The sequence below is a fragment of the Lynx canadensis genome, chromosome Y (assembly GCF_007474595.2).
Source record: "Lynx canadensis isolate LIC74 chromosome Y, mLynCan4.pri.v2, whole genome shotgun sequence".
Taxonomy (NCBI): Eukaryota; Metazoa; Chordata; class Mammalia; order Carnivora; family Felidae; genus Lynx; species Lynx canadensis.
Window position 1 is genome coordinate 189426 of NC_050200.1, and position 27101 is coordinate 216526.

General features: G+C 38.5%; 1 protein-coding gene across 9 annotated transcripts in view; it reads right to left on the minus strand.

Moving 5' to 3' along the window:
• Window positions 1-23965, minus strand: part of LOC115508053 (lysine-specific demethylase 6A-like) — a 175309-nt gene extending 151344 nt beyond the window's left edge. For all 9 annotated transcript variants that reach the window (XM_030306458.1, XM_032592296.2, XM_036064360.1 and 6 more), the window contains exons 1-3: window positions 23449-23965; window positions 23191-23254; window positions 11593-11701 (exon numbers count right to left, since the gene is read on the minus strand). In XM_030306458.1, the coding sequence (XP_030162318.1) occupies window positions 11593-11701; window positions 23191-23254; window positions 23449-23600 (325 nt within the window). In that variant the 5' untranslated portion in view covers window positions 23601-23965. The remainder of the gene's footprint in view (window positions 1-11592; window positions 11702-23190; window positions 23255-23448) is intronic.
• Between the last annotated feature and the right edge of the window lie 3136 nt (window positions 23966-27101).

The following is a 27101-nucleotide window of genomic DNA, read 5'->3' on the forward strand; positions in this document are numbered from 1 at the left end:
AGGCCTACTCAATGTACAAGAACAAGAGCCCCAAACTCAAGTTCTCTCACAAAAAGACTTTTCATGCTCTACTGTCCCATCCAAAGACAACAGCAGCAGATGGTCAGGACCAGTGACGTAGTCTAGGATTAAAGACCTCTTTGTTACTGAGCGGAGCCTGCTTCAGATCCCATCCCCTTGTCTCTTTCTCCCCCTCCCCTACTTGCTTGTATGTGTGCTGTGACTCTCAAAAATAAACATTCAAAAAAAAAAAAATCTACAAAAACAAATAGCATCATAATGCCTCTGAAATTTAAGTTGTTACTAACACAATAAAAAAACCACCCATCAAAAATCCAGGAAAATCACAATTTCAATTACAAAGAACCATCTACAGATGCTAAAAGAAAATGAATTGGAAATTTAAATTACATAAGGACTTTCAAGCAATCCTCATGTTTATATAAGTAAGTAATCAACATACCCAAATTGAAATGCCTTAATCTAAGTCCAACATCACTAAACCTATTCTTAATTATAGTTTTGACTCTTACCAAAAGGAAATCTTAAACCATTCACTCAGGACACACCATATCAGGACACCCTGACAGATCCCTGCACAGGCCTTAAATACTAGCCCCCACCTCATATAACACCAATGCCCCAGACCATACAGAGATGCCAAACTAACAAGCAGAAGTTCCTGATGATTTCCCCAACAGTCATTGTGACAATCTCTCTACCTCCCAAGGCCTTCCTCTTGGTGTGCTCCCTTAGAAAGAGACCCCATGGGACCTGCTCCATTCCTTTGGGTTTAAATTAACCAACATGACCGTAGTCTAGGAACTCCAAAGGACTACACACGTGGGCCCTAATAAAAGCATTTGCCCAGGTCCTACCTGTCTTCTCTGCCTAATCCTTGCCTTGATCTTTCCTGTGTGACCCCTTGAGGCATGATATGTACTTCCCACCAAGACACTTTACGTGAGTAAAGAATTTCTCTATTCAATTCTTGTAGCAGTCTTTTGTGAAGAAATTCAGTTCACCATCCAGCACCCTGTACTCTACCTGTCACAAATGGTAATTCAGCAAAGTCATAACATACATACCTTGAATAAATCACACTAAATCAGTGATGTCCCAAACTGTGATTCATGAAATGTATTAGAAGAAAGCTATACAGAAATTTTTAAGGGTATTACAGAAAGAAGCTATGTATGATTTTTTTAACTGTAACTTAAAACTCTAATCCTTTTCATTTATACTTAAATAAAGCTATATGATTTACTTTATCTCTGAATGCAATGAAGATAAAAGATCACTTGATGCATATGCAAAAAGTTACTATCTTTGAAAGAAACACATACATCTTTCCTTTTTCAGTTTGTTTATTTTTTTAAGTTTATTTATTTTGAGAGGGCAAGTGTCCCAGAGGAGGAGACACTGAGAGAAGAAAGAGAATACCAAGCAGACTCCACACTGTCAATGCAGACACAGGGTTGATCTCAGTAACCATGAGATCATAACCTGAGCTAAAATCAAGAGTTGGATGCTTAACCAAATGAGCCACCCAAGTGCTTCTTTTTATTTAATTTTTTATACCCAATGTAGAGTTCGAATTCACAATCTCAAGATCCAGAGTCACATGCTGTGCACACTGAGCCAGCCAGTGGACACAAGAAACACATAATTCTTTCCAATGCTCATAAGTTACTACCAGTATTCTGCTGTCTTTTAAGGTCAAAAAACTAAATGAGGATTATAATGAAAAAATCTATATACTATATAAATTTCCTATTAACCTCTACCTTAAGGAACAGATTAACAAATGGAGACATAAAAAATATACCAACTTTAAGATATACAGTTAATTCTCATTATTCACCAATTCTGTTTTTACAAAATTCACCTATTCACTACAATGTAGTTGTAATCTAATAAACAATACCTGTGGCACTTTCATCATACTCATTCACAGACCTGTACAGAATGAGGAAAATCTGAATGCCTGAAACCCATGTTCTCCGCTAGGGCTGAAAATGTAACATTACCTTTAGTTCTCATATTATAAATGCTCTTTTCATAGTGTACTTAGTATTACCTGTTTTTCCATTTTCTGCCTTTCTGTGCTTTTTGTTAGTGATTGTGTGGTTTCAAATGCCCTTCAAGCATTAATAAGGGCTGTCTAGAGCTCCTAAGTACAAGGCTATTATAAGCCTTTTAGAGAACATAGATTTATTAGTAAGCATCATTTAAGGATTAAGTTACTCATTACCCTGGTGACTAGAAATTCAATGTCAACAAACCCATATATATACATACAAAAAGTATATATATTAAAAAAACACAACATGCCTTTAAAAAGAAAGAGACATGTAAAACAAAATTACATAGCTAATGAAAATGTGGCGGCCAGAGGCTAATAAGAACTTGTTAAAAAGAAAACAAATTCACCCACCCAAAAAAAGGAAGGAAGGGAGGAAGAAAGAAAAAAAACCCAAAAACACCACAAGCCCAAAATGGCATCACTTAGCTTAAGGCCCCAAGAAAGGAAACCAAGACTTAATACCTACTCTAACTGCAGTTTCAACTCCCAACCCAACCCAGAAGTGACTGTAAGGAATGCTCTGGTCAGCATCCTCATATGGGCCCTGTCCACCTCATAAAACCTTTCCATGTCTAAATAAAGGTAACCTCACCTGAAATAATCTTCTGCTGTTTATGACTTCCATATCCTGCTTTTAAAAACCTTTTCCTATCTCCCTGTGGAGCTACCTTGCTAAACTGAATGCTGTCCAATTCATGACTCCTTGCTTCATCTTCAAATTTACTTGAGTCATTTCTGTTTTTTAACAGACTTACTGGTAGTGTCAGGATCCAAAGTAACCTTCTCACAACATGTGGGAAGAAAAACAAACATGAGTTCACAGTCTTTCTCCCCGTTTCCAGAGGTTACTGTTAAGTCCCTCTCAGTTTAAATTCTGCTCTTTTTGCATCTGGGCTACAAATCTAATTGGACTACCAATCTAACTGGCATTAACAGGTCAATCTAGATGACAGGAGGCTCAAACAGAACACCTTAAGTCCTTGGTTCAGTCAGCAACTGAAATCCCTTCCCCAGCTCCAGTACACAGTATACATTAATAAAGTCTGCTAGTTTAGTCCACACTGGATATTGCTGGTGATATGTAAAACCTCTCAGTCAGTCTATAGTGACCTTTTTTGGTTACTGCTTCAAACTGTTGAGGTGCACATTTGCTTGACTTGTTTTCTGTAAATAAACCCTTATCCAATGGGACTGTTAAAATCCAAAGAGTTCAACATTCCATCTTACCACATACTTGCTTTTTGTTGGTTTAATGCTTATGTATTTTTGAGAGACAGACAGAGCATGAGTGAGGGAGGGGAAGAGGAGACACAGAATCTGAAGCAGAACAGAATCAGAATCCGACAGCACAGAGCCTGATGTGGGCCTCCAACTCAAGAATGGTGAGATCACGACCTGAGTCAAAGTCAGAAGCTTAGCGGACTGAGCCACCCAGGCACGCCCCATAATCGCTTATTATATAAAAGAAAAATTATGACTCCAGAAGGTTTACAAATCTACAAACTTGTTTTATGTCCTGATGAACATGACTTGGTGACCATCAGTTTGGGCACTCCAAAAGAAGCCTGGACAGATGTGAACTGCACTCCTTTTGTGGCTAGACATAAATGTGTATCAACTCTATTTGCAGCTTATGTCCTACTAAACTGCTGCCAGCCCTCAGAATTATACCCTAGAAACTCATTGTCATTATGGAAAACATTCCAATGAAATAAGATCAATTTAAAAAGTATACTTGTGGGCCACCTGGCTAGCTCAGCTGGTATACCATGTGACTCTTGATCTTGGGGTTATAAATTTGAGCCCTACGATGAGTATAGAGACTACTTACAATAAATAAATAAAAGGGGAAAAAAGCGCACTTCAAACCATGGGTTCCCAAATTAAACAGAATGGGATACCTACTTTAACTGGCTAAGAGAAGCTTCTAAAAAGTTTCAAAATGCCAAGACAGTCTCATTGGAAGATTCACTGCAAAAGGGTAATAAAAAATTAAAACCATAAGATGTATATAAAACCAAAGACTGTAAAACTGAGTAAAATCCTACTGGTCCCCTCTTTCCTCCTCTATGTATCCATTCTACTAATCATCTGCACTGCTTTTCCACTCTGAATAGACTACACACCATTAAAAAAAATCCACCAAGTTACTAGCCTTATAGATACTACCATGTCAACTAGATGGCCAAACTCAAAGTTAACAAAACTGAAGCATTTTCTAATAAACAACTATTTTATCCCCTTAAACAACCTCGTGGAAACTCTGGTAGGTGCTAGAGCCTACAGAGGATTCAGAGGGCTCCCGGAAGAAACAGGCAGAAGCCAGCCACTGAAGGGTGAAAATTCTTACCAGAATCAGCTCTTCCAAATCTCTGTCTATAGTGTCTGGTCAAGAGAGGAAAATAATAATTTCATGTTGTCCCTTCCTTTCCAAATTCTGACCCAATGGCTATTGATCCTTTCTATCCTAGGATAACTACTGACTTCTTGCTTGTGTAACCGGGGTTCACTTTATGCCTACCTGGCATAAGACCGTTGGTTCTATCCTGCTGCCCTCCCCCACCCCAGCTCTTTAGGAAACTCTCAGGAAGGTGGATCCTATCCACTCTCTTCAGGAATTTGTCACAGACCCAACAGAGGTTATTTAGTACTACCAGGAATATTTCAAGTTAGAACTATGTACCCACAAGGAAAGAAAAAACTTTAGAAAAATATGGATTATTTTGAATAATTTAGAAAAATTATAAAATTTAGAAAAATACGGACAACTAATGATGTCATTTAAGTCACAAACTGAAGTTACACTCTGAAGTTATAGGTTATACTCTGCATATACTCTGAAGAATGTAAGTTATACTCTGAAGAATCAAAAGCAACTGTCCTTATTTTACAATTCTTTTATAAAACAAAAGTCAGCTCTAGAGACAATTCACAATGTAATACTCCTTTTGCCAATTCCTAAATTGCCCCTGTTTAGCTCAAAAGACTTGTAAACTACTGGTCTTAAGAAAACAAAGTTCTAGGGGCACCTGGGTGGCTCAGTCAGTTAAGGATCTGACTCTTGCTTTCAGCTCAGGTCACTATCTCACAGTTCATGAGTTCAAGCCCTATCTCAGGTTCCACACTGCTGACAGTGCAGAGGCTACTTGGGATTCTCTCTTCATCTCTCCGCCCCAACAACTTGCACTCACGCTCTCTCAAAATAAATAAACTTAAAAAAGAAACCAAAGTTCTACTTCATAGAACTTATATTCTTTTTTCCTTGAAGTTATTTATCTTACCATTTCTCTGAAATATAAAAACAGCCAACAATCACTTGAGATTAAAAATGGGGGAGAAAAAGAGATCTTTTTTAAAAAACATTTTTTAATACTTATTTTTATTTTTAATTTTTTTTTTTATGTTTATTTATTTTTGAGAGAGACAGAGACAGCATGAGCAGGGGAGAGGCAAAGAGAGGGGGGAGACACAGAATCCGAAGCAGGCTTCAGGTTCTGAGCTGTCAGCACAGAGCTCGAGGCGGGGCTTGAACTGACAAACTGTGAGATCCTAACCTGAGCTGAAATCGGCCGCTTAAGTGACTGAGCCACCCAGGCATCCTAACATTTACTTATTTTTAGAAAGACGCAGAAAGAGGCAGAGGATCCGAAGCAGGCTCAGCACTGTGAGCACAGAGCCCAACATAGGATCATGATGAGTCATGATGAGTCGTGATCTGAAATCAAGTGTTGGCCGCTCAACCGAGTCACCCAAGCACCCCAAGAAAGAGACCTTTTTATCAACGTTTATTTATTTTTGGGACAGAGAGAGACAGAGCATGAACGAGGGAGGGGCAGAGAGAGAGGGAGACACAGAATCGGAAATAGGCTCCAGGCTCCGAGCCATCAGCCCAGAGCCTGACGCGGGGCTCGAACTCACGGACCGCGAGATCGTGACCTGGCTGAAGTCGGACGCTTAACCGACTGCGCCACCCAGGCGCCCCGAAAGAGACCTTTTTAAAATAAACACTGCTAAAAGGACTCTAGTACCCAAACGTCAGCACAGCCTCCAGAGGATTAATTCCAGGGACAAAAACAAATCTTAAAAAATCTTCTCCACAAGTATTACCTGTAAGATCCTTGCGTCTATTTGTGTGTCCATATGTAAAAACATGTATGTTGTAAATGTGAGATATGTTTCTATCTCCAGATGGTATAGCTTAATTTGATTTATAAAAGACCTCTATTCAGGTGGTTGGAGACAGCCCCCTGTAAGGATTGGTCATCATAACACTCTTGGAAGATAGAAACTAACCAAGATGTTTTTCAAGTTCACACAATTTAGATATACTCTGTATAAAAGATAGTTTAGGGACCCCTGGGTGGCACAGTCAGTTAAGCGTCTAACTTTGGCTCATGTCATGATCTCATGATACATGAGTCTGAGTCCCACATCAGGCTCTGTGTGCATTTAATGAGAATTCAAATTATCAATACATACTGGTGAGACCCTTGGAACACCTGCAGCTGGAACTTCTTTCAACTTCCACTTAGTATGGATTATCAGTTTATTATTGTTAGGTTATATGTGTTTTCCAGATGAGATGAAGGTTTCCCCTGCTGCAAGGCTGTTGTTCCCAACAGTGACAAAGAAACTGTGACAAACTGTGCAAAACTGTTTTTCACTTGGGGCACACCTAATCAAAGCATCCACCTCATTGTACAGACTATTCCAAAGAAATAGAAAACCTTGCAAACTTCTTGGAATTTTACGGTATGCAACCTTCTGGTGACCCTTTGGTCATGCTAGTATGAGTAGCTACTTTAAGTGTCTGATGTCTGAACCTCAAATGAAAGCCTTCCTGGATCCCAGTTCAAAGGATCCGACTTGTCACAGTTTAGAGTCTCGTGATTAGATATTTTGAGCCCCATAATAAAGGGGACCACATAAAGTATTCTTGGCAACTGACAGAAACTGCTACAAAATTAAAAGGTACTAAGCCATCTCACAGATAAAGAAAGCTCTACCTGATACCTGGTCCTGGATAGAAACAATCTTCAAATCAACAAGGAAGAAAAACATAACAGGTATCAAGGTAGAATTCTGCCCAAGATCACACTTTAACTAACATGAAACCCTTTCTCCTTCTTTTTTTTTTTTTTTCCTTTTTAAATCTGACACTGTCCTGAAAAGACAAGACTCTCTTTTGCATCTCCCAGGCCACTGCTAAGGGAGTTAACCTCTAGAACTTAGAACAACCTTTTATTTCAGGCAAGGAGAAAATCTGTGTCCCAACTTCTCACAAGCAAAGTAAGACCTCCCATTATTCAACTCCTCTGAATTTCCATCAAGTTAAAAAAGGACCTACTGAGGGACGCCTGGGTAGCTTAGTCAGTTAAGCAAGTGACTTGGGCTCAGGTCATGATCTCACGGTTCACGAGTTGGAGCTCCACATCGGGCTCTGTATGGACAGCTCAGAGACTGCAGCCTGCTTCAGATTCTTGTCTCCCACTCTCTCTGCCCCTCCCCGGCTCTCACTCTCTCTCAAAAATAAATAAATATTTAAAAAAATGTTTTTTAACACGGGGCAGCACACTAAAAGAAAAAGCACAGGCCCAAAATGGCATCACTTAGGTTAAGGCCCCGAGAAAGTAAACCAAAACTTAGTACCTAATCTAACTGCAGTTTCAATCCACCCCACCCCAAACCCACCCCAATGGAAATGCAGTCTTAACACATTAGGCATATTGTGGTCAGCACCTGTATTAAGTAATCCCTCACATGGGATCCCTCACATCTAACGGGATACAGTTCCCTTCCCCCTAAGAGAAAAAGATCTTGCCTAAAATATCCTTTTTTGTTTATGACTTCCTTGTCTTGCCTTTCCCTTTCTGTAGGCCTTTGGAATTTCCCTTTACTTGCAAGATGGCATGCTGCCCAATTAATGAATCATTTACTATTTAATAAAGCCAATAAGCTCTTCAAATTCACTCTGCTGAATTGTTTAACACCTCAATCCTAAAAAAAGAAAAAAAAAAAAAAAAAAACTTAATCCTGTATTTCCCACTGAATAGCAAAGGCTCGGTACTGCCTAAGTCACCGTTTCCTGTTATTTACAACTATCATAAAAAAAAAAACAAAAACAAGAAATCTACTGTATAGAATATTTAAGAAATTAAGATTATGGAGAAAAAACTTAAGTGTATTGTAAGTGTAGGTAAGAATTACTTACTGGAGTGAAATGCATTTCCAATAGCAAAAATTTTTGTGTAGCATTCATAAAGCTCCTATACTACACAGTAGTAAAAAGTCCAGGGAAGCACATGAATCTATTAATTTAAAACATTTCAGGGTGCTTACCATGTCAGGTTCTGTAGTGACAGCTCAGGAGCCTGAAGCCTGCTTTGGATTCTGCCTCACTCTGCCCCTCCCCTGCCCTCTCTCTCTCTCTCTTCTCTCTCTCTCTCTCTCTGTCACAAACACACAAATAAAAACATAGAGTGTCTTAGTGGCTCAGTCAGTTAAGCGTCTGACTTCTACTCAGATCATGATCTTGCAGTTTGTGGGTTTGAGCCCCACTTCAGATTCTATCCCTCTATCTCTCTCTCTCTCTCTCTATCCCTACCCTCCCCATGCTCTGTCTCTGTCACTCTCAAAAATAAACTTTTTAAAAAATTAAAAGAAAAATAATGAATAAATAAAACCATTTAAAAAAAGAAAAAAGCATTTCTAAATAAATGCTATGTGTCTCATATAGTACATTATACTGTCTCATACCAAAAAAGCATTTCATTGGTAAAAACACTGGCTTTATTATGTCTGAGAGCAGAATATGCCACCTTAAAATATGACTCTTGGGCATAATGATTCTGTTCACTGATGATATGTACAAACAGGAAATACAAAAAAGCTTCAAAAACATACTGGAAGTTATTATTACTCTTTTATAAGGAAAATTTACATTTATAAAGGAATCCCTATTTGTAAATGTCAACTGATCAGTACTAGGAAGAGAATAATTTAAATCACAAGAAATTTTCCTGAAGGCATTTTCAAAAAGGCACTAAGTATATATGCATATGAAAAATTTTTCTTATTTAAAGGGCTTTTCCTGGTCAATTTCTCTAAACAGCCTCCTCCCCACCCAGTATTTTAATTTTGTCTTTTGTTGTGCTTAAATTGGTGGCTTAGGGCATATCAAACAGTAACTCACTTTTACTAGGTATCTCCTGCATGTATATGTAAAACATACAGATTAATAAACTTGTTTGTCTTTCTCTTATTAATCTTTCATTATGGGAAGGGAAGGGTGCCACCTCAGTCAAGAACTCAGGATAGAAGGAAAACTATTTTTCTTTCCCTATACTTAAAAAAAATGTGGATGTCTCAGTCAGTTGAACACCACCATAGGCTCACATCATGATCTCACTTTCCTGAGTTCAAACCCTGCAGTGGGCTTGCTGCTGTGAGCACAGAGTACACAGTCCTCCTCCCTCTGCCCTCCCCCTCCACTTGCACTCTCTCAAAAATAAATAAACTAAAAAAAAAAAAAAAAAAAAAGAAGAAGAAGAAGAAAAAGGAAGGATTTGTGACACAAAACAAAAACAAAAAATGTGGTACATAACAGACTGCTGCCAAAACACCAAAACTCTAGTCCTAAAACAATGTGTTATGTTTCTACTAAACACATTTGCTGAAAATCTTAACATACCCACCCAACTCAACCAAGATATTTACTATCAAAAGTTTAATATATTCTTGTTTATAGGATGAATTTTCTTTGATGTGGAGATTCTCTGCTAGAGAGGAAAATCATTTTTTGAGTGATTTTAACCTACTAAATGCATTTGCAGATCTAGGAAAAACATGAACTTTAAAAGACTACCTCAAGTTACATATCTCCACTTATGCATGAGAAAAAAATACTCTAGTTTTATGAATAATGTTCTTCAAGACTCGAACTTATACTTTATTATCTGTATTATATTACAACATGACAAAGATTGGATTTAAGGATATTCAAGCTAAAATGTAAAGTTTTAAAGAATATCAAGAACAAAAAGGAAAAATAGTATTTGTATTTGCAGAATAATAAAATCTGTTTTTTCCTGCCCTGTTCCCCAGAGCTCCTAAACACTCTTGAGTTTCCTGAGTCTAAGTAGGAGGAGCTTTTATTATTTGTAAGAGCCTGTTTTGATAAAGACTCTTAAATATGGAGAACAAACAGAGTGTTACTGGACGAGTTGTGGGATGGGGGATGGGCAGAACAGGTGAGGGATGTTAAGGAATCTACTCCAGATACCACTGTTATACTATATGGTAACTAACTTGGATGTAAATTTAAAAAATATATTAAATGGGGCGCCTGGGTGGCTCACTCGGTTGAACGTCTGACTTCAGTTCAGGTCATGATCTCACGGTTCATGAGTTTGAGCCCTGCATCAGGCTCTGTGCTGACAGTTCACAGCCTGGGGCCTGCTTCAGATTCTGTGTCTCCTTCTCTCTCTGCCCCTCCCCTGCTCACGCTTAGTTTCACTCTGTTTCTCAAAACTAAATAAACGTAAAAAAATAAAATAAAATAAAAAATAAAAAAAATTTTTTTAATAAATTAAATAAAGATAGTGTTTACCTGTCTTTGCAGGGGGAAAATTTGTTTTGAGTTCACCAGAATTTATGCTAAAGAGATAAGTTATGCAAAGTCTCAAAATAAAGCTGCAATGGTAGGGAAAAGGAGACAAATTTAGTTCTACAATTAACTACTGAGCACTGAGACTGGAGGAGTTTATAAGACTCTGATTTGGTAAATATACCCCCTTCGTCAGGGAAAGAAGCTCCTGAGCACAGGACACTTACATACCTTGCTCTGTAATATTCCTCTTTGTTTAGCTGTTCACCTGTACCCTTTATCATATCCTTTATAATAAACTAACAAATGTTCCCCTGAGCTTTGTGAACCACTCTACAAAATTATCAAACGATCTGGCTGATCAGTAGTGCAGTAACAATTATGACTTGCAACTGGATTCTCACAAAGGCTGTCATGTGGAACCAAACCTTTTACCTGTGGGATCGACACTCTCTCCAGGTATATAGTATCAAAATGGAGTTAAACTTGTAAGACACTTCCGAAAATTAGAGAATTGCTTTGGTGGTGATGGAAAACTCTCCAGACTTATTCTTTCCAAAATGTCCATATTTGTACTTATAGACAAAAATACCATACTAGATATTACCTGTCTACTGGTAAAATTTTAAAGAACATAGATTTTCACAAGAACAAACAAAATAACCATATACATTGTAAACTGTTATTGAGTTTCATGGGATGATCAAACTTATTAAATATTTACATGAAATTACATTAGAAGTTCACATTTTCATTTACACTACCTTCTTTTTCATTGCTTAATGTGTCTAGAAGAAATTAAAAAACAGTAGTAAGTGCCCATAACAAAAAGTAAAAACAATTTGTATGTGATGCATACGTATATCAAGGAGAATTTTTAATAAATAGACAAAAACATTACCTTTTGGATAATCTTCCAATAAGAGGTTGAAGTGACCTAATTGACAAAAGAAATCAGACTCCACTTTTCCTTCAGCTTTTAAGATTAAAGATTCGTAGCAGCGAACAGCCTACAAAGGAAAAATATAAGTATTAAGAGAAAGACAAATTCCTAACTGCAACCTGAGACAATGCATATGTATTACAAATTTACTCAAAAAATCAAAGCAATAATCAATGTCATTTTAACCACAGACTTATGATTCAATTCCTGAGAAGAAATAGCTTTTTAAATATATATTAATGGAGCCATCACTTATGGTCTTTTTTTCCTTATATATAAGGGAGAATAAGGGGCGCCTGGGTGGTTCAGTTGGTTGAGGATCCGACCTCGACTCAGGTCATGATCTCACAACTTGAGCGCATCGCGCTCTCTGCTGACAGCTCAGGCTCTGCTGACAGTTTGGAGGCTGGAGCCTGCTTCAGATTCTGTGTCTCCCTCTCTCTCTGCCCCGAACCCACTCACATTCTGTCTATCAAAAATAAACAAACATTAAAAAAAAATTTTTTTTAAAGGGAGAATATAAGACTTGCCAAATTAGATAAGAGAAGTTCCTTAATGACTTTATATGACCTGCAAATCTAAGTAATTATTTTGGTCTTTAGTAACACAAAACTACTACTCTCAAACAGGCACAGGCAAAAAGGACTACTGACTTTTTCAGTACCCAGTAATCAGATTTTTTAATATCTGAATAGTAGCAAGTCCAAATTGAGATGTACTATAATTATAAATCATGTAACACATTTCACAAGCCTATGCATACAAAAAAAAGTACAAAATATTTACTAATAGGGGAGTCTGAGTGGCTCAGTCAATTAAATATATGACTCTTGTTTTGTCTCAGGTCATATCTCACAATTTATGAGATGAAGCCCCTAAGTCAGCCTGCACTGGGTGTGGAGCCTGCTTGGGATTCCCTCTCTCCCTCTTCTGCTGCCCCACCCCTGCATGTGCATGCTCGTTCTCTCTCTCTCTCAAAAAGAAAAAAAAATTTTTTTTAATTAACTAAACTGAATGAAAACTGAAATATTTGCTAATATGTTAACCATTAAAATAAAATTTTGGATATATTTGATTAAACAAATGTATTATTAACATTAACTTCATTGGTTTCTTTTCACTGTTTCTATTTTAACTGTTTCACTAGTTTCAATTACTATAAATTTAAACTTACACATGACATGAAAAATTCATGCATCACTACAGATTTCTGCTGGGCAGAATTGTTCAACAGTAGCTACCATCTGAATTAATCAACCATTGTTTTTGCAAAGAAACTTAGGATAGCACTGAGACTACCATACACTATATTTTGATTGTTTTCTCCTAACCCTGATATATTTCAAACATACTAATCCTAACCTTAACTCAATACACACAGATACACTCCTCTTGTACTATTTTTAGAAAAAAAAAATCAAATCTTTCTGAACTTTTTTAGAGAAATTTTTTAGAAACTTTTTAGAGGAAAAAAATCAAATCTTTCTGAACTTTACAGGTTTACAGAAGAAATTAGGAAGATTTTTGTACTAAAACATATGAAAGAACAGTATTATTGATTTCCTCCACAATTATCAGTAACCACAAGAAACCACAGAACCTGAACTTCTTCCTGTCTTAAGTCTTATCAACAATTGAAAACCTGATATAAAAATTTTAATTTGGGGGTGCCTGGGTGGCTCGGACAGTTAAGTATCCAACTTTGGCTCAGGTCATGATCTCGCAGTTTCAGTTCAAGTCCAGCATCGGGCTCTGCACTGATGATAGTTCAGAGCCTGGAACCTGTTTCATAGTCTATGTCTCCCTCTCTCTCTATACATCCCCCACTTGCTCTCTCACTCTCTCTCAAATGAATAAAAACATTAATTTTAATTTGAAAATAACTCTTGTACTGCTTAGCACACAAGAACTTAACGGTTTCTTTACTTTGCCCTCAGGAAAAAAGGAATCTCTCCTTCAAAATTTTTCAATCTTCCCAATAAAATTCCAAATTAAGTCCCTCATAATACATGGTGCATTTAGAGTAACCATAAGAAAGAAATACATATAATTGGTGTATACTCGGTACATTTCCAGGAATAATCCTGGGTATGGTGCCTCTGAAAAGTACCTAAGGTCAAATATTCCCACAAAACAAAACAGAGTAATTTCTCAGTATCATCAAAAACACCCCTAATGTATTTTTTTTAAAGCAGGTCCAGGGTTCGGGGTGCCTGGGTAGCTCAGTCGGTTAAGCCTCTGACTTCAGCTCAGGTTATGATCTCACAGTTCGCAGGTTCAAGTCCCATGTCGGACATCCCATTTGCTGTGCTGACATTTCAGAATCTGGAGCCTGCTTTGGATTCTGTGTCTCTCACTTTCTCTTCTCCCCCACTCACATTCTGTCTCTCTCCCCAAAATAAATAAAACATAAAAAAAAAAAAAAAAAAAAAAAAGCAGGTCCAGAGTTAAGGCTCTATGGTGGTGATTCCTTTACTATTCTTACAGGTTTTCTGCATGTCTGAAATTACACTACAATCAGCCATTCACTGTCCGTAGTTTCCGCTACCTGTGGTCAACTGCACTCTGCAAGTAGATGACCCCAATTAAAAGGTCAAGAGTAGTCTAATGTCACAATATGTACATCATTCACCTTACTTCATCTCATCACATAGGCATTTAATTATCATCTCCTATCATCACAACAATAGAGAGTACATACAACATATTTTGAGAACAAATTCACTTAACTTTTATTTCAGTACATCATTACAGTTGTTTTAGTTTATTGTTATTGTTATTAATCTCTTACCAGGTCTGACTTATACATTAAACTTTATCTTAGGTGTGTATGTATAGGAAAAAATATGGCAATGTATAAGATCTGGTACTATGCACAGTTTCAGGCTTCCAATGGGAATCTTGGAATGGATATCCCTTGGATGAAGTGATACTACCATAAAACAAAATAAAAATATAAACAAAGTGGGTGAAATACACAAACTGACAATACTGAATGACTCAAATTTTGGTCAAGACGACTGTCTTTTTGTGCTGGAACAGAAGACAGAGGGAAAGAAGTATGAGAACTAGTAAAAGTCATGGCTGAATAAAAACCTATTAGGCTACAGTACAATAATTTTGGTCTTCACATTAATAAAACAATCAATTTGGCATTTTAAAGATAACAGGCTTTTAAATCCCAAATTCATTACTTATTTTTATAACTTATGTAATATTCAGAAATTTCTCATCCTTAATTTTCTTTAACCTTTTGTACCTTACTTAGATATTGAAGTTCTGGACAACTGGGGTCAAGAGTCAAGTAAGATTCAAAATGTTTTTTATGACTTAAACAAGGAGATGGTAACATACCAGATACATCTTCCTGTCAGTATAGTTTCATACACTGCCAAGTCCATTAGAGCAAATCTTTATTATGGGAAATTGTTGATATCTAAAATTTACAGTATTACTGATTCTCTCAGAAGAGGTATTAAGTAAGATCTAGAATTTTAAATACATCTGCCAGTTCACTCAGGCTTAAGTACCAAATTCTTAAATCTCTTCATTAAGCCCACTAAAAATGTATTGGTGATCAAAAATGATGTTGCAAAATCAAATGTCAAATAAGATAAAAGTAAACAAGAAGGCAGAAAGAAGACAGTTTCCAGGTACACTACATGTCAACATTGCAAATGAAACTCCAAATTGTTTAAACCATTGTATCTTTGATATTAGATAACTGAACTTCATTTAAAGCAATGTAAGTAACTGGGAATACATCCTGCTGCACATAACACAGTAAGGGAAAAGAACATTTTATTTTTTAAGAATATTACTTAGAATCAAAAGGCTAATGAAAAATACAAATACACAAAACGTGACAAAATGTATACAAAACAAATTTAACCAAATTTCTATAAAGAAAAAAAAAAGGCTTGGGTGAAGTGGATTACTTTTACATTCCATGTTTTTGTTTGGCCTTAAGTATGCACTTTATAGCAGTGGTTACCAAAAGAAAAGAGAGTGGAGTGGAGTAGAGGGTTCTGTTCCTCTTCCAGGAGCATCTGTCAAAACACAGAGATAATCTGACAACCATCTGACAAGGTATAGAAAGGTCGGCTCCCTACAACAGATCTATCCATCCCATCATAACTACCATTAGTTGGGCACCTGGGTGGCTTAGTCAGTTTTAAGTATTCCATTTCCGCTCAGGTCATGATCTCAAGGTTCATGAGAGCTAGAGCCCCACAACACCGTGGAGCCCAGTTCAGATTGTGTCTCTATCCCTCTATCTCAAAATAAGTAAAACTTAAAAAAAAAAAAAAAAAAAAAAAAAGGTCATTGATGCCAAGGCTTAGAAAGTTTGCCCTAGGAGGCACCAGAATGGTTCAGTCAGGTTAGGCCTATAACTCTTGATTTTGGCTCAGTTCTTGATCTCACGTGAGATCAAGCCCCACAACAGGCTCTGCATTGGCAGTGTGGAGCCTGCTTAAGATTCTCTGTCTCTCAAAAATAAATACATACTTTTTAAATCTAAAAAAAAGGGGCGCCTGGGTGGCTCAGTCAGTTGAGCGTCCGACTTCGGCTTGGGTCACGATCTCGCGGTCCGTGAGTTCAAGCCCCGCGTCAGGCTCTGGGCTGATGGCTCAGAGCCTGGAGCCTGCTTCCGATTCTGTGTCTCCCTCTCTCTCTGCCCCTTCCCCATTCATGCTCTGTCTCTCTCTGTCTCAAAAATAAATAAAAATGTTAAAAAAAATTTTTTTTAAAAAGAAAAAAAAGTAAGAAAATCTGTTTCAAAGGCATGGCTTTACAGACATTTCAAAGAAAAAATACTAAAATGACATAAAAGAAATGTTTAAAAGTTTCTAGGATTTCTATACTTACTTTGTTTTTCTATAATTATCTAGTGTTCCCAAATTAAACTGTTTTGTTATAAAGTATCATTGAGCATCTGGGTGGCCCAGTCAGTTAAGCCTCTGACTTCAGCTCAGGTCATGATCTCACAGTTCATGAGTTCAAGCCCTGTGTTGGGCTCTGTGCTAACAGCTCAGAGCCTGGATCCTGCATCAGATTCTGTGTCTCAATACCCCCTGCCCCTCCCCCACTCACACTCTGTCTTTCTCTCTCAAAAATAAACATTTAAAAATAAAGTTAAATTAAAACTAGTAATATTAAAGTATCTGGAAACCCTCAAATAATGCTAGTTTTAAATGACACATTTATAGATAACCCTAGATCAAAAAAGAAATCAAAAGGCCAGTATTTTGAATCAAACAAAAATGAAACCGCAGCACAATGAGGAATGAGGAAATGAGTTCAAACAAATTATTAGAAAAAGTCTAGTCTCTTTTAATAAATGGTTCTGGAACTGAAGATCCACATCAAAAAGAAGAAATTTCACATCCACTTAACTGTATGCAAAAATCAAAAAAATACATCACATACCAAGTGATATATATATATATATAAAATAAGACATTTGTAAGAAAACACAGGAGACGATGTCTTTTACCTTTATTTCGATAAAGCCTCCCTAATAAACCAAGAAAGGCAAAATCCACATAAGAAAAAAGATTAAGGTGAATTTCCTGAAAACAAAATTTCTGCTCTTCAAAACACACTATTGAGGAGAATGAAGACATAAACTAGAAAGATGTTTTATAAGTTATTTGTTAGATAAAAAATTCGTATTAGAATATGTATTTTTTGTTTTAAAACTCAAAATTCAGGGGCGCCCGGGTGGCTCAGTCAGTTGAGCATCTGACTTCGGCTCAGGTCATGATCTCGTGGATGGTGAGTTCAAGCAATACGTAGGACTCTGCTAACAGCTCAGAGCCTGGAGCCTGCTTCAGATTCTGTGTCTCCCCTTCTCTCTGTCCCTCCCTCGCTCACTCTCTCTCAAAAATAAATAAACATTACAAAAATTTTTAAAAAGAACTCAAAACTCAGAAACGATTTTTTTTATTTTTAATGTTTTTATTTTTGAGAGAGCAAGAGAGAGAGCATGAGCGGGGGAGGGGCAGGGGAGACAGACAGACAGACAGACACAGAATCCAAAGCAGTCTCCAGGATCCGAGCTGTCAGCAGAGCCCAATTCGGGCTCGAATCAAGAGACCATGAGATCATGACCCAACTGAGCCACCCAGGTGCCCCTGAGAAAAACAAATTTTTAAACAGGAAAAGACTAGAACAGGTACGTCAAAGAACATATGTAGAGAAGCAAAAAAGCACATGCAAAGATGTTTACATTTTTTTTCAAACATTAACTACTGATGAACAGAGGCAAAAAAGTTAAACCTGAAAACAAGAACAAAAAGGATAAACCTTAAAATAAGTGGCAGGAGAGAAAAGAAAATGAAGCAGTATATTTTGCTTAATTCCCTTTATATAAGTTTCTAGAAATGCAAAATAAACTTCAGAGACATAAAGTAATCAGTGGTTGCATAAAGATGGGGGAGGTAGGGCTGTAGCAGAGATAAAAATAACAGATTCAAAATGGCGCAAGAAGCTGATGGCTATATCCAGTGTGTTGCTTTTGAATGTAGTTTCACAAATATATACATATTAAACTGCATTATTTCAAACAGCTATCATTTTTTATACATTAACTGTACATAATCTGTTGGGGGGATAGCAAGTAAATGTGCAAAAGACAGTCAAGTATAATTATAAATCATATCATAATCATAAATGAAGCTGAAGTACTATTAAAAAGTCAAAAAACTCTTGGGGCGCCTGGGTGGCGCAGTCGGTTAAGCGTCTGACTTCAGCCAGGTCACGATCTCCCGGTCCGTGAGTTCGAGCCCCGCGTCGGGCTCTGGGCTGATGGCTCAGAGCCTGGAGCCTGTTTCCGATTCTGTGTCTCCCTCTCTCTCTGCCCCTCCCCCGTTCATGCTCTGTCTCTCTCTGTCCCAAAAATAAATAAACGTTGGAAAAAAAAAAATGGTACAACAGTAATATTCTCATTACGCTTTACCTCTACTCTTTACGCTAACATAAACAAAACCTAAACATTTTCCTAACTGCAGCAAGTCATTGTTGAAAATTTCTGCAGAAAGACTTGATTAATATCTTAAACCTATATTACAAATGTAAGTTAAAACACTTTACCTCAAGATTAAATCTCAGCACTGGTTAAATGCAACTTATTCAAGTATATGAAAGCTCCAAAACTCTAAGCAACCACTAGCTATTTTCAGCTTACTTTTTTTAATTACTAAAAGCAATATGTATTACTAATTTATTTTTCATCTGAAACTCTCAACACTATATGACATATGTCAACGCTATAAAAATTCTTAACATTATAGAATTTTAAAAGTGTACTGTTACAAACATTCTAATCTTTGTAATAACATTTACATGATCTTTTTTTTTTTTTTTCCTTTTCTGTCCTGGAATCCAGTGCCTGACTACATGATCTTTTTTAAGTTTATTTATTTATTGGGGGATGGAGGCACAGAAAGAGAAAGTGCTGTGCTGTCAGCACTGACCCTGACATAGGGCTCAATCGTATGACCCAGGGATCATGACCAGAGATTTATAACATGAGCCGAAATTAAGTCAGACACTTATCCAACTGAGCCTCCCAGGTGCCCCCTTTTTTTATATCAGAGACCAAGAGTAACTAACCTTTGGAAGAAAGCACCCTCAAAATACAAGAAAGTCAAGGGGAAAAAAACACTAATTCAAACAAAGGTTTCGGGGGCACCGGCCTGGCTCAGTTGGCAGAGCATGGATGGAACTCTTCATCTTAAAGTCCTGAGTTCCAAACCTATGGTGGGAGCAGAGTTTACTTAACAAAATAAAAATAAACAATAAATAGAAATTTAATTAATAAGTAATAAAAACAAAATAAACACAGGGTTTGAAGACATATGGGGTCAAACTTTTCAAGTAAACATTTTGCTGATATACTGAGACCAACAAAGAAGCAATCAAGATCAAGAACTACATGAGAGGGGCGCCTGGGTGGCTTGGTCGGTTAAGCGTCTTACTTCGGCTCAGGTCGTGATCTCACGGTCTGTGAGTTCGAGCCCCGTGTTGGGCTCTGTGCTGACAGCTCAGAGCCTGGAGCCTGTTTCAGATTCTGTGTCTCCCTCTCTCTCTGCCCCTGTTCACACTCTGTCTCTCTCTCTCTCTCAAAAATAAATAAACGTTAAAAAAAAAAAAATTAAAAAAAAAAAAAGAACTACATGAGAAAATAACATGCTACTTAGGGCCCTTGGCTGGCTCAGTCAGTGAACATGTGATCTTTTTTTTAAAAAAATGTTTTAGGGGCGCCTGGGTGGCGCAGTCGGTTAAGCGTCCGGCTTCAGCCAGGTCACGATCTCGCGGTCCGTGAGTTCGAGCCCCGCGTCAGGCTCTGGGCTGATGGCTCAGAGCCTGGAGCCTGTTTCCGATTCTGTGTCTCCCTCTCTCTCTGCCCCTCCCCCATTCATGCTCTGTCTCTCTCTGTCCCAAAAATAAATAAACGTTGAAAAAAAAAATGTAAAAAAAAAAAAAATAAATAAATAAAAATAAATAAATGTTTTAATGTTTATTTTTTGAGAGAGAGAGCACAAGTGCACAAGCAGACGAGGGGGAGAGAGAGAGAGAGAGAGAGAGAGAGAGAGAATGAATGAATCTGAAGCAGGCTCCAGGTTCTGGGCTGTCAGCAGGGCTTGAACTTGTGAACCACAAGATCATGACCTGAGTCGAAGTCAGACACTTACTTAACGCACTGAGCCACCCAGGCGCCCTGGAACAGGTGCCTTTTGATCTCTGTGTTATGAGTTCAAGCCCCACCCATACTGGCTATAGAGATTACTTAAAATCTTAAAGAAAATTTTTTTAAAAAACTAAACAAAAAAACCATACTACTCAGTATTTAAAGGGAACAAATTTCTTTTTTAAGTGTATTTACTTAGAGAGAAGTAAAACGTGATGTAATTAAAGTTGAGAAAGACACACTTGCACAAAAATTAAGTAAATTCTTTAAAATTTTTTTGAAGGGCGCCTGGGGTGGCTCAGTCAGTTAAGCACCCGACTTCAGCTCAGGTCATGATCTTGCGGTTTGTGAGTTCGAGCCCCGCATTTGGCTCTGAGAGCCTGGAGCCTGCTTCGGATTATTCTGTGTCTCCCTCTCTCTCTGCTCCTCCCCTGCTCATGCTCTCTCAAAAATGAATAAACATTTAAAAAATGTTTAAAAAATAAATTAATTAAATAAAATAATTTTTTTTAAACTTTTAATTGTTTTTTGAGAGACAGAGGCAGAGCGTGAGTGGGGGAGGAACAGACAGAGAGAGAAAGGGAGTCAAAATCCAAAGCAGGCTCCAGCCTCTGAATTGTCAGCATGGCTGACAGCTGTAGGGCTCAAATTCACAAGCTGTAAGATCGTGACCTGAGCTGAAGGCAGGCATTTAACAAACTGAGCCACTCAGATGCCCCAAAATGTCAATTCTTTAAAATTTAACTCCAGTGTCTGAAGAGTTGAGTCTAAAATGAGTATTTATCTGACTGTGGAATTAGATAAAGTTCTCAAGTATTTTCAGACATGCACACAGAATTACTCATATTACTTAGGTTTTACTTCTTCATTATAACCAAGGTAATAGGTTTACCCCTCCTTTTTAAAATTATTATAAGGAAAGATAACTGCATCAACCCCAAGTTAAATGTCTGTCACTACAATATAAAATATTACCTTCCCTGGAGTGCCTGAGAGGCACAGTCTGCTAAGCCTCTGACTTCAGCGCAGGTCAGGATCTTGACGTTCATGAGTTCCAGCCTGGCTCAAAGCACAGAGCCCACTTAGGATCCTCTGTCGTCCTCTCTCTGTGCCCCTTCCCCGCTTACACACACACACACACACACACACACACGCACGCACGCGCACATGCACACACGTTCTCTCTCAAAAATAAACAAACATTTAAAATATATTACCTTCCTGGGGCACCTCGGTGGCTCAGTCGGTTGAGCACCCAACTTCACCTCAGGTCATGATCTCGTGGTTCGTGGGCTCAAGCTCCGCATTAGGCTCTGTGCTGACAGCTCAGAACCTGGAGCCTGCTTCCAATTCTGTGTCTCCCTCTCTCTCTCTACCCCTCCTCTATTCACACTCTGTGTGTGTGTCTCTCTCCCAAAAATAAACATTAAAAAAAATTTTTTTTAATATGCTACCTCCCTTAAAATTAAAAAAACTTTTAACCTGTTGGAAATACTTTGTACAATAAACGACTGAAATTTTTAAAAGATTAAGTTAGTAACAGTCATCACTGATTACATTCTATCATACTGATATCATGACTGATATTTTTAATGAAGCCAATTACTACACACATGATGAATGGACTGCACTTAACTGAAAAAAAATTATTACATTTCAGCTCCTGGTTACTAGTTGTCATCAAAACAAACGTAAAAGTGAGATTAGGAGTTACAAACCTTGTTTATGCTAATTAAAAGTAGAAATAAAAACATGGCAAAAAAATTTTTAAATAAAATGTATTTAATACTTTCTTCTCAACTGCAGCATAAACTAAGTCAAATTCATAGCTACTAACTACAGGCAGAAAGTAACATCTCTAATGGAAGCTATCTGTTGCACACATACCAACTTTCATGGTGACACCTGGCACCAAACATTTTCACCAGATTTTGCTCAGGAGATGGAAAATGACAGAGACGGAGACTCTGTGGCCTTTGTGCAAATTTAAATGACAGTTACTACACGTGCTACAGGTGGATAAACACACTAGAAGCTTATGAAAGCAATGTGAAATCTGAAAACGATACAAGAATCCTACTTTTAAGTAATAAGAACTCTTAACAAAGCTCCGTCAAACTACACGTCGACAGCTATGCCTACGAGTCGCTTTAATTTCTCTTTATGTCTTCCCTTTCTCAAAGCTCTCCCCAGTATTTCTCCTCCCACTGTTTCCCGCCATCTTGGCCGACCCGAGCAGCCATTAACTAAAAGCCAACAACTTTTCTCACAAATAAAGAGGGAATCCTACCTGGTTCCTATCACATATAGGAACCAAGATTCCAGAAAAATTCCAGAATTATAAAATCACATTCACAGTTGGATATTTCTGTAGCACTTACATCCAAACAAGCAAATAACTTCAGGTCAAACACAATCGATATTTATGGATTCAAATAATCCCCAATGCAAACTCTTCACTGCTGTAAAGTACCTTCAAAATACCCCTTTAAGAGACCCGATATATAAGAAAGCCTACCTAAAGTGTGTAGTAAAAATCAGACATCACAATGCAACCAAGAGAAAGAATATGTAAGTCTGAAACGTTTAGAACTGCATACAACGATGATCTTAATGATGCTAAAATTCGGAAACGTCCTAACCAAACACCCGGAAATAAACGTCGAGCCTGTCCCCAAAGCGCCGCTGTCTCGGCTCCTCAAGCTACAAAATAACATTTCCTAAGGGTGCAAGTAAGGTCTCCCAAATGAGGAAAGTGCAAAAAACTGTTTTTGCTTCGCGGTCACAGTGGGTGCTGACTGGTCTTGGAAGGCCGCGGGAGAAGAAGCAAGCATGGTTTGGACACCGCCGCGGTCACCTACCTTGTCCAAGAGGGTCTTAGTCCTGGCGCCATTTTCGTGGAGCCTCACGAACCCAAAGAGACGGCTGCAGGAAGAGATATACGCAGCTCGTTAACGATGCGGGAAAGCCACTACCCTGTCCCTTCCCCAGCCCAAGGCAGCCTGCAGAACACCTAGATAACCACCCCGCCGACATTGGAGGCAAGCTCTATTCGGACCTCCCCAGGAGAGCGACGCCAGCAGTCCCGGAACCAGCTGGGAGAATGACGGCCGTCGTACCTGTCCAATCCGCCGAGTGCCTCCCTCTCTTCGGCTGTCAAGCTACAGGACCCCTCCTTGCTCTCGCCGCTCTCTTTTCCCGCCGCCATTTTCTTTTCCTCATCACCGAAAGCAGTGGCGGCGGTAGCGAGCGATACTCCGCAGGATTTCATTAGAACACAACAAATTTAAAGTCCAGCGCCGAAACCCACAAGTCCACCAACCTCTAGTCCAGAGCTCGAAAAGATGTGCCGCGTGAAAATAGCACTTTATCGCCGTTGCCTCCCCTACCTCGGATGACGGCGATGAAAAAAATCCCAAGGTGGTGGCAGAAACAGCACAGGCTGCGGGGCTCGGCTACTGGATCACATCGCGGAGTAGGCGGGGACAGCAGAAGAGGCGGAAGCTCGCAGCACTAGGAGGATTTCCTAGAATCACAAACTTCGCCAGCACCACCACAAAGTTGTTGTAATTGTGTCACAGGGCGAACCCCAAGTCTCCGTGACGCCCTCCTCCCCCCCCCGGCCCCGAGCCGGGCGCAGCCAATTGATGTGACACATTGGTATCACATGACCTTTGTTGTCGCACGTCAGTTGTGGCTCCACTGAACTTGCTACCTGCCTAAGCTCCGCCCACAAGGCGGTCCCTGACCAGGCGTTGGGAGGAGCGTCATTTCCAACAGGTTATTGGTTGATGGTCACGTCTGTCGGAGAAACCGTATTCACTAGACGAAGAGAACTCTTCAGTACTAGTTGAGTGAACTCTAGTAGGGGAGGGCCTGTATCCTGCCAGTCTGGAGTAAAGATATCTGGCCAATGTAGGGAGCATAGGTTGAAATCACGCAGGTCCGCTGGTAGGTGCGAAGTTTGCTGGAAGATGGATGGACCTCCTCTAACTGCTCTGCAACTCAGGATCTATGTGGATGTGGACTCTTCAAGGATCTGGGAAGGGACGCGGTATTCGTAAGTAACGCATGGCTTCTTCCGTCAGAGGAGACACTTTTGGCACTTCTGGAAATAATGGCGTACGGACGGATACTGCCTGTGCGCTCTTCCTCTTTTTCTGTCAACCACCTGTTAAGAGAAGAGGTAAAGTTTGCTAAAGCCTCAGCACATACCGGCTTGGAGTGAATGGAGAGTCGTTTCTAGGGTGTCCTTTCCTGAATACAGCTAACTCCGATGTTGTTTCGATCACAATTTTGTACATCGTGTGTTTATCATTTCACTTGGTGTCTAAGGAAGACGTCAAACTGTTTAGCTAAAATGCAAGGTGTCGGTAATGTTAATCGTAAAAATGAAAGTCAGTAGGAGATCATTGCAATCCAGGACATGTAACTTATGACAATACCATAGCCAAATCCAACAAAGAACATTATTTTACAAAAAAGGAACAAATTGGGAAGGGTTGTTTTATTTTCTTTTCATTTTATTAACTTTTTATTTATTTTTGGGTGAGTGTGCAAAAAGGTGATTTTAATAAAGCTCTGGGACAGGACCTGTGGGCAGAAAATAGGTGCCAGGAATGGTTGTTTTAAATGACAGACTTTAGGGTGATGACAGGTTTTCATTGTAGGGATTGTCAGTTTCTCCTAGAAGATATAATATATGTATATGTATTTCCTGTTTGGGCCTATGATTGATAATTTGTCTCTTATTATAATTCTTTTGGAGTCTGGAATTAACAATTATGCCTCTAATTGAGTTGGGTGGTAAGGCTCTTCCTTTTAATCCCAACACTGTATTAGTTAGGTTTTCTTTTGTCTGCTACCCTCATCTCACAAGGGATATTAATGGGACCTTACTTATAAAGAAGCCTAAATGAAGGAATAGTTAAGAGCATCACAGTTTGGGGTGCCTAGGTGGCTCAGTCAGTTGAGCCACCGACTTCATCTCTGGTCATGATCTCACGGTTTGTGAGTTCAAGCCCCGCCTCAGGCTCTGTGCTGACAGCTCAGGTACTGAAACCTGCTTCAGATTCTGAGTCTCCCTCTCTCTCTGCCCCTCCCCCACTCATGTTCTGTCTCTCTCTGTCTGTCTCGGAAATAAATAAACATTAAGAAAAATTTTTTTAAAAAAGCATCACAGTTTGGACAATACAATAACCTTAGAAAATAAAAGATAACCACTTTCTTATTCTGACCTCTCTGTTGTAAATAAATAAATAAATACTATGATTGGGAGAGAAACAGACCTCTGTTAACTCTTTTCTAAAGACAAATTTCAGGGGAGACTGGCTGACTCCGTTGGTTAAGCATTGGACTTTGGCTGGAGTCCTGATTTTGTGAGCTTGAGCCCAGGTTAACAGCTCACGGTTAGCACAGAACCTGGAACCTGCTTCAGATTCTGTCTATCTGTCTGTCTGTCCCTCCCCCGCTTGTGTGAAAGCTTGCTTGCCTGTCTCTCTCTCTGAAAAGTAAATAAGGGTTAAGCAAATTTCAGAATTTCTGGAAAGATTGTGGAGTAAATTCTGAGCTGACTTCACCCCACAGATGCGTGGAGATAAAAGCTATCTCTGTGGAACGTACTCTAAGAAAACAACCTGAAGACAGCTGATTTTCACAGTTAATCGTAGAGAGGAGGCCACATCAAAAAGGGTAAGAAGGGAGAGATATAGTCAGGAAAAGGGAAATTTCGTAATAAATTTCCTGTAACACATTTGCAAACTATACCTCCAGTTGTTAATGGTAAAATGTAGTAAGTTTTAATAGGCATCTAAAGAAATACAGTTTTGTATATTTCAGGGAAATAAATTTCTAACTGAAATAGGTAAGATATATTTAAACTTTGAGTTATTTAAAAACAAAGACAATTTAGGGGCGCCTGGGTGGTTCAGTCAGTTAAGCAACCAGCTTCAACTCAGATCATGATCTCACGGTTTGTGGGTTCGAGTCCCATGCCTGGCTCTGTGCCAACACCTTAGAGCTTGGAGCCTCCTTCAGATTCTGTGTCTTGTTCTTCCCCACTCATGTTTTCTCTGTCTCTCTCTCTCTGTCTCTCTCTCTCTCTCTGTCAAAAATAAATAAACATACAAAAAAATTTAAAATAGACAATTCAGAAATAGCTGACTGGATAAATTCTAACAGTATGGGAGAAACTATAGAATTCCAAGTAACTTTTGCACATAGACACATATTTTCATTATTATTTTTTTAATGTTTATTTTTGAGACAGAGAGAGCATGAGCAAGAGAGGGACGAAGAGAGACAGAGACACAGAATCTGAAGCAGCCCCAGGCTCTGAGCTGTCAGCACAGAGCCCGACGCATGGCTTGAACCCACAGAATGTGAGATCATGACCTGATCCTAAGTAGGACGCTCAACCCACTGAGCCACTCAGGCACCCTGTATTTTCATTATTTTTTGAGAGTAGTTGCTAAACTAACTCTAATTTTATAAATTACAGTCTGTGTTTAATTCCTCACTCTGAAACATTTGTGTTCTTATCCTATTCTAGGTAAATGTTTACAGGAGACTAAGCATTTTCAATAGGAGTATTTATTTATACATTTATTTTATTTATACATTAACTGTAATAAGTGATGATCCTCAAGAATAAGGATTTTTGACACATATTTAGTACTAATAATTAGTACACACTTTCGTAGAAGCAAAAGTACAGATCCTGTAGAATCTGTATAAGTCACACTGTAGTAAAATAATGATTTATCTAGCATGA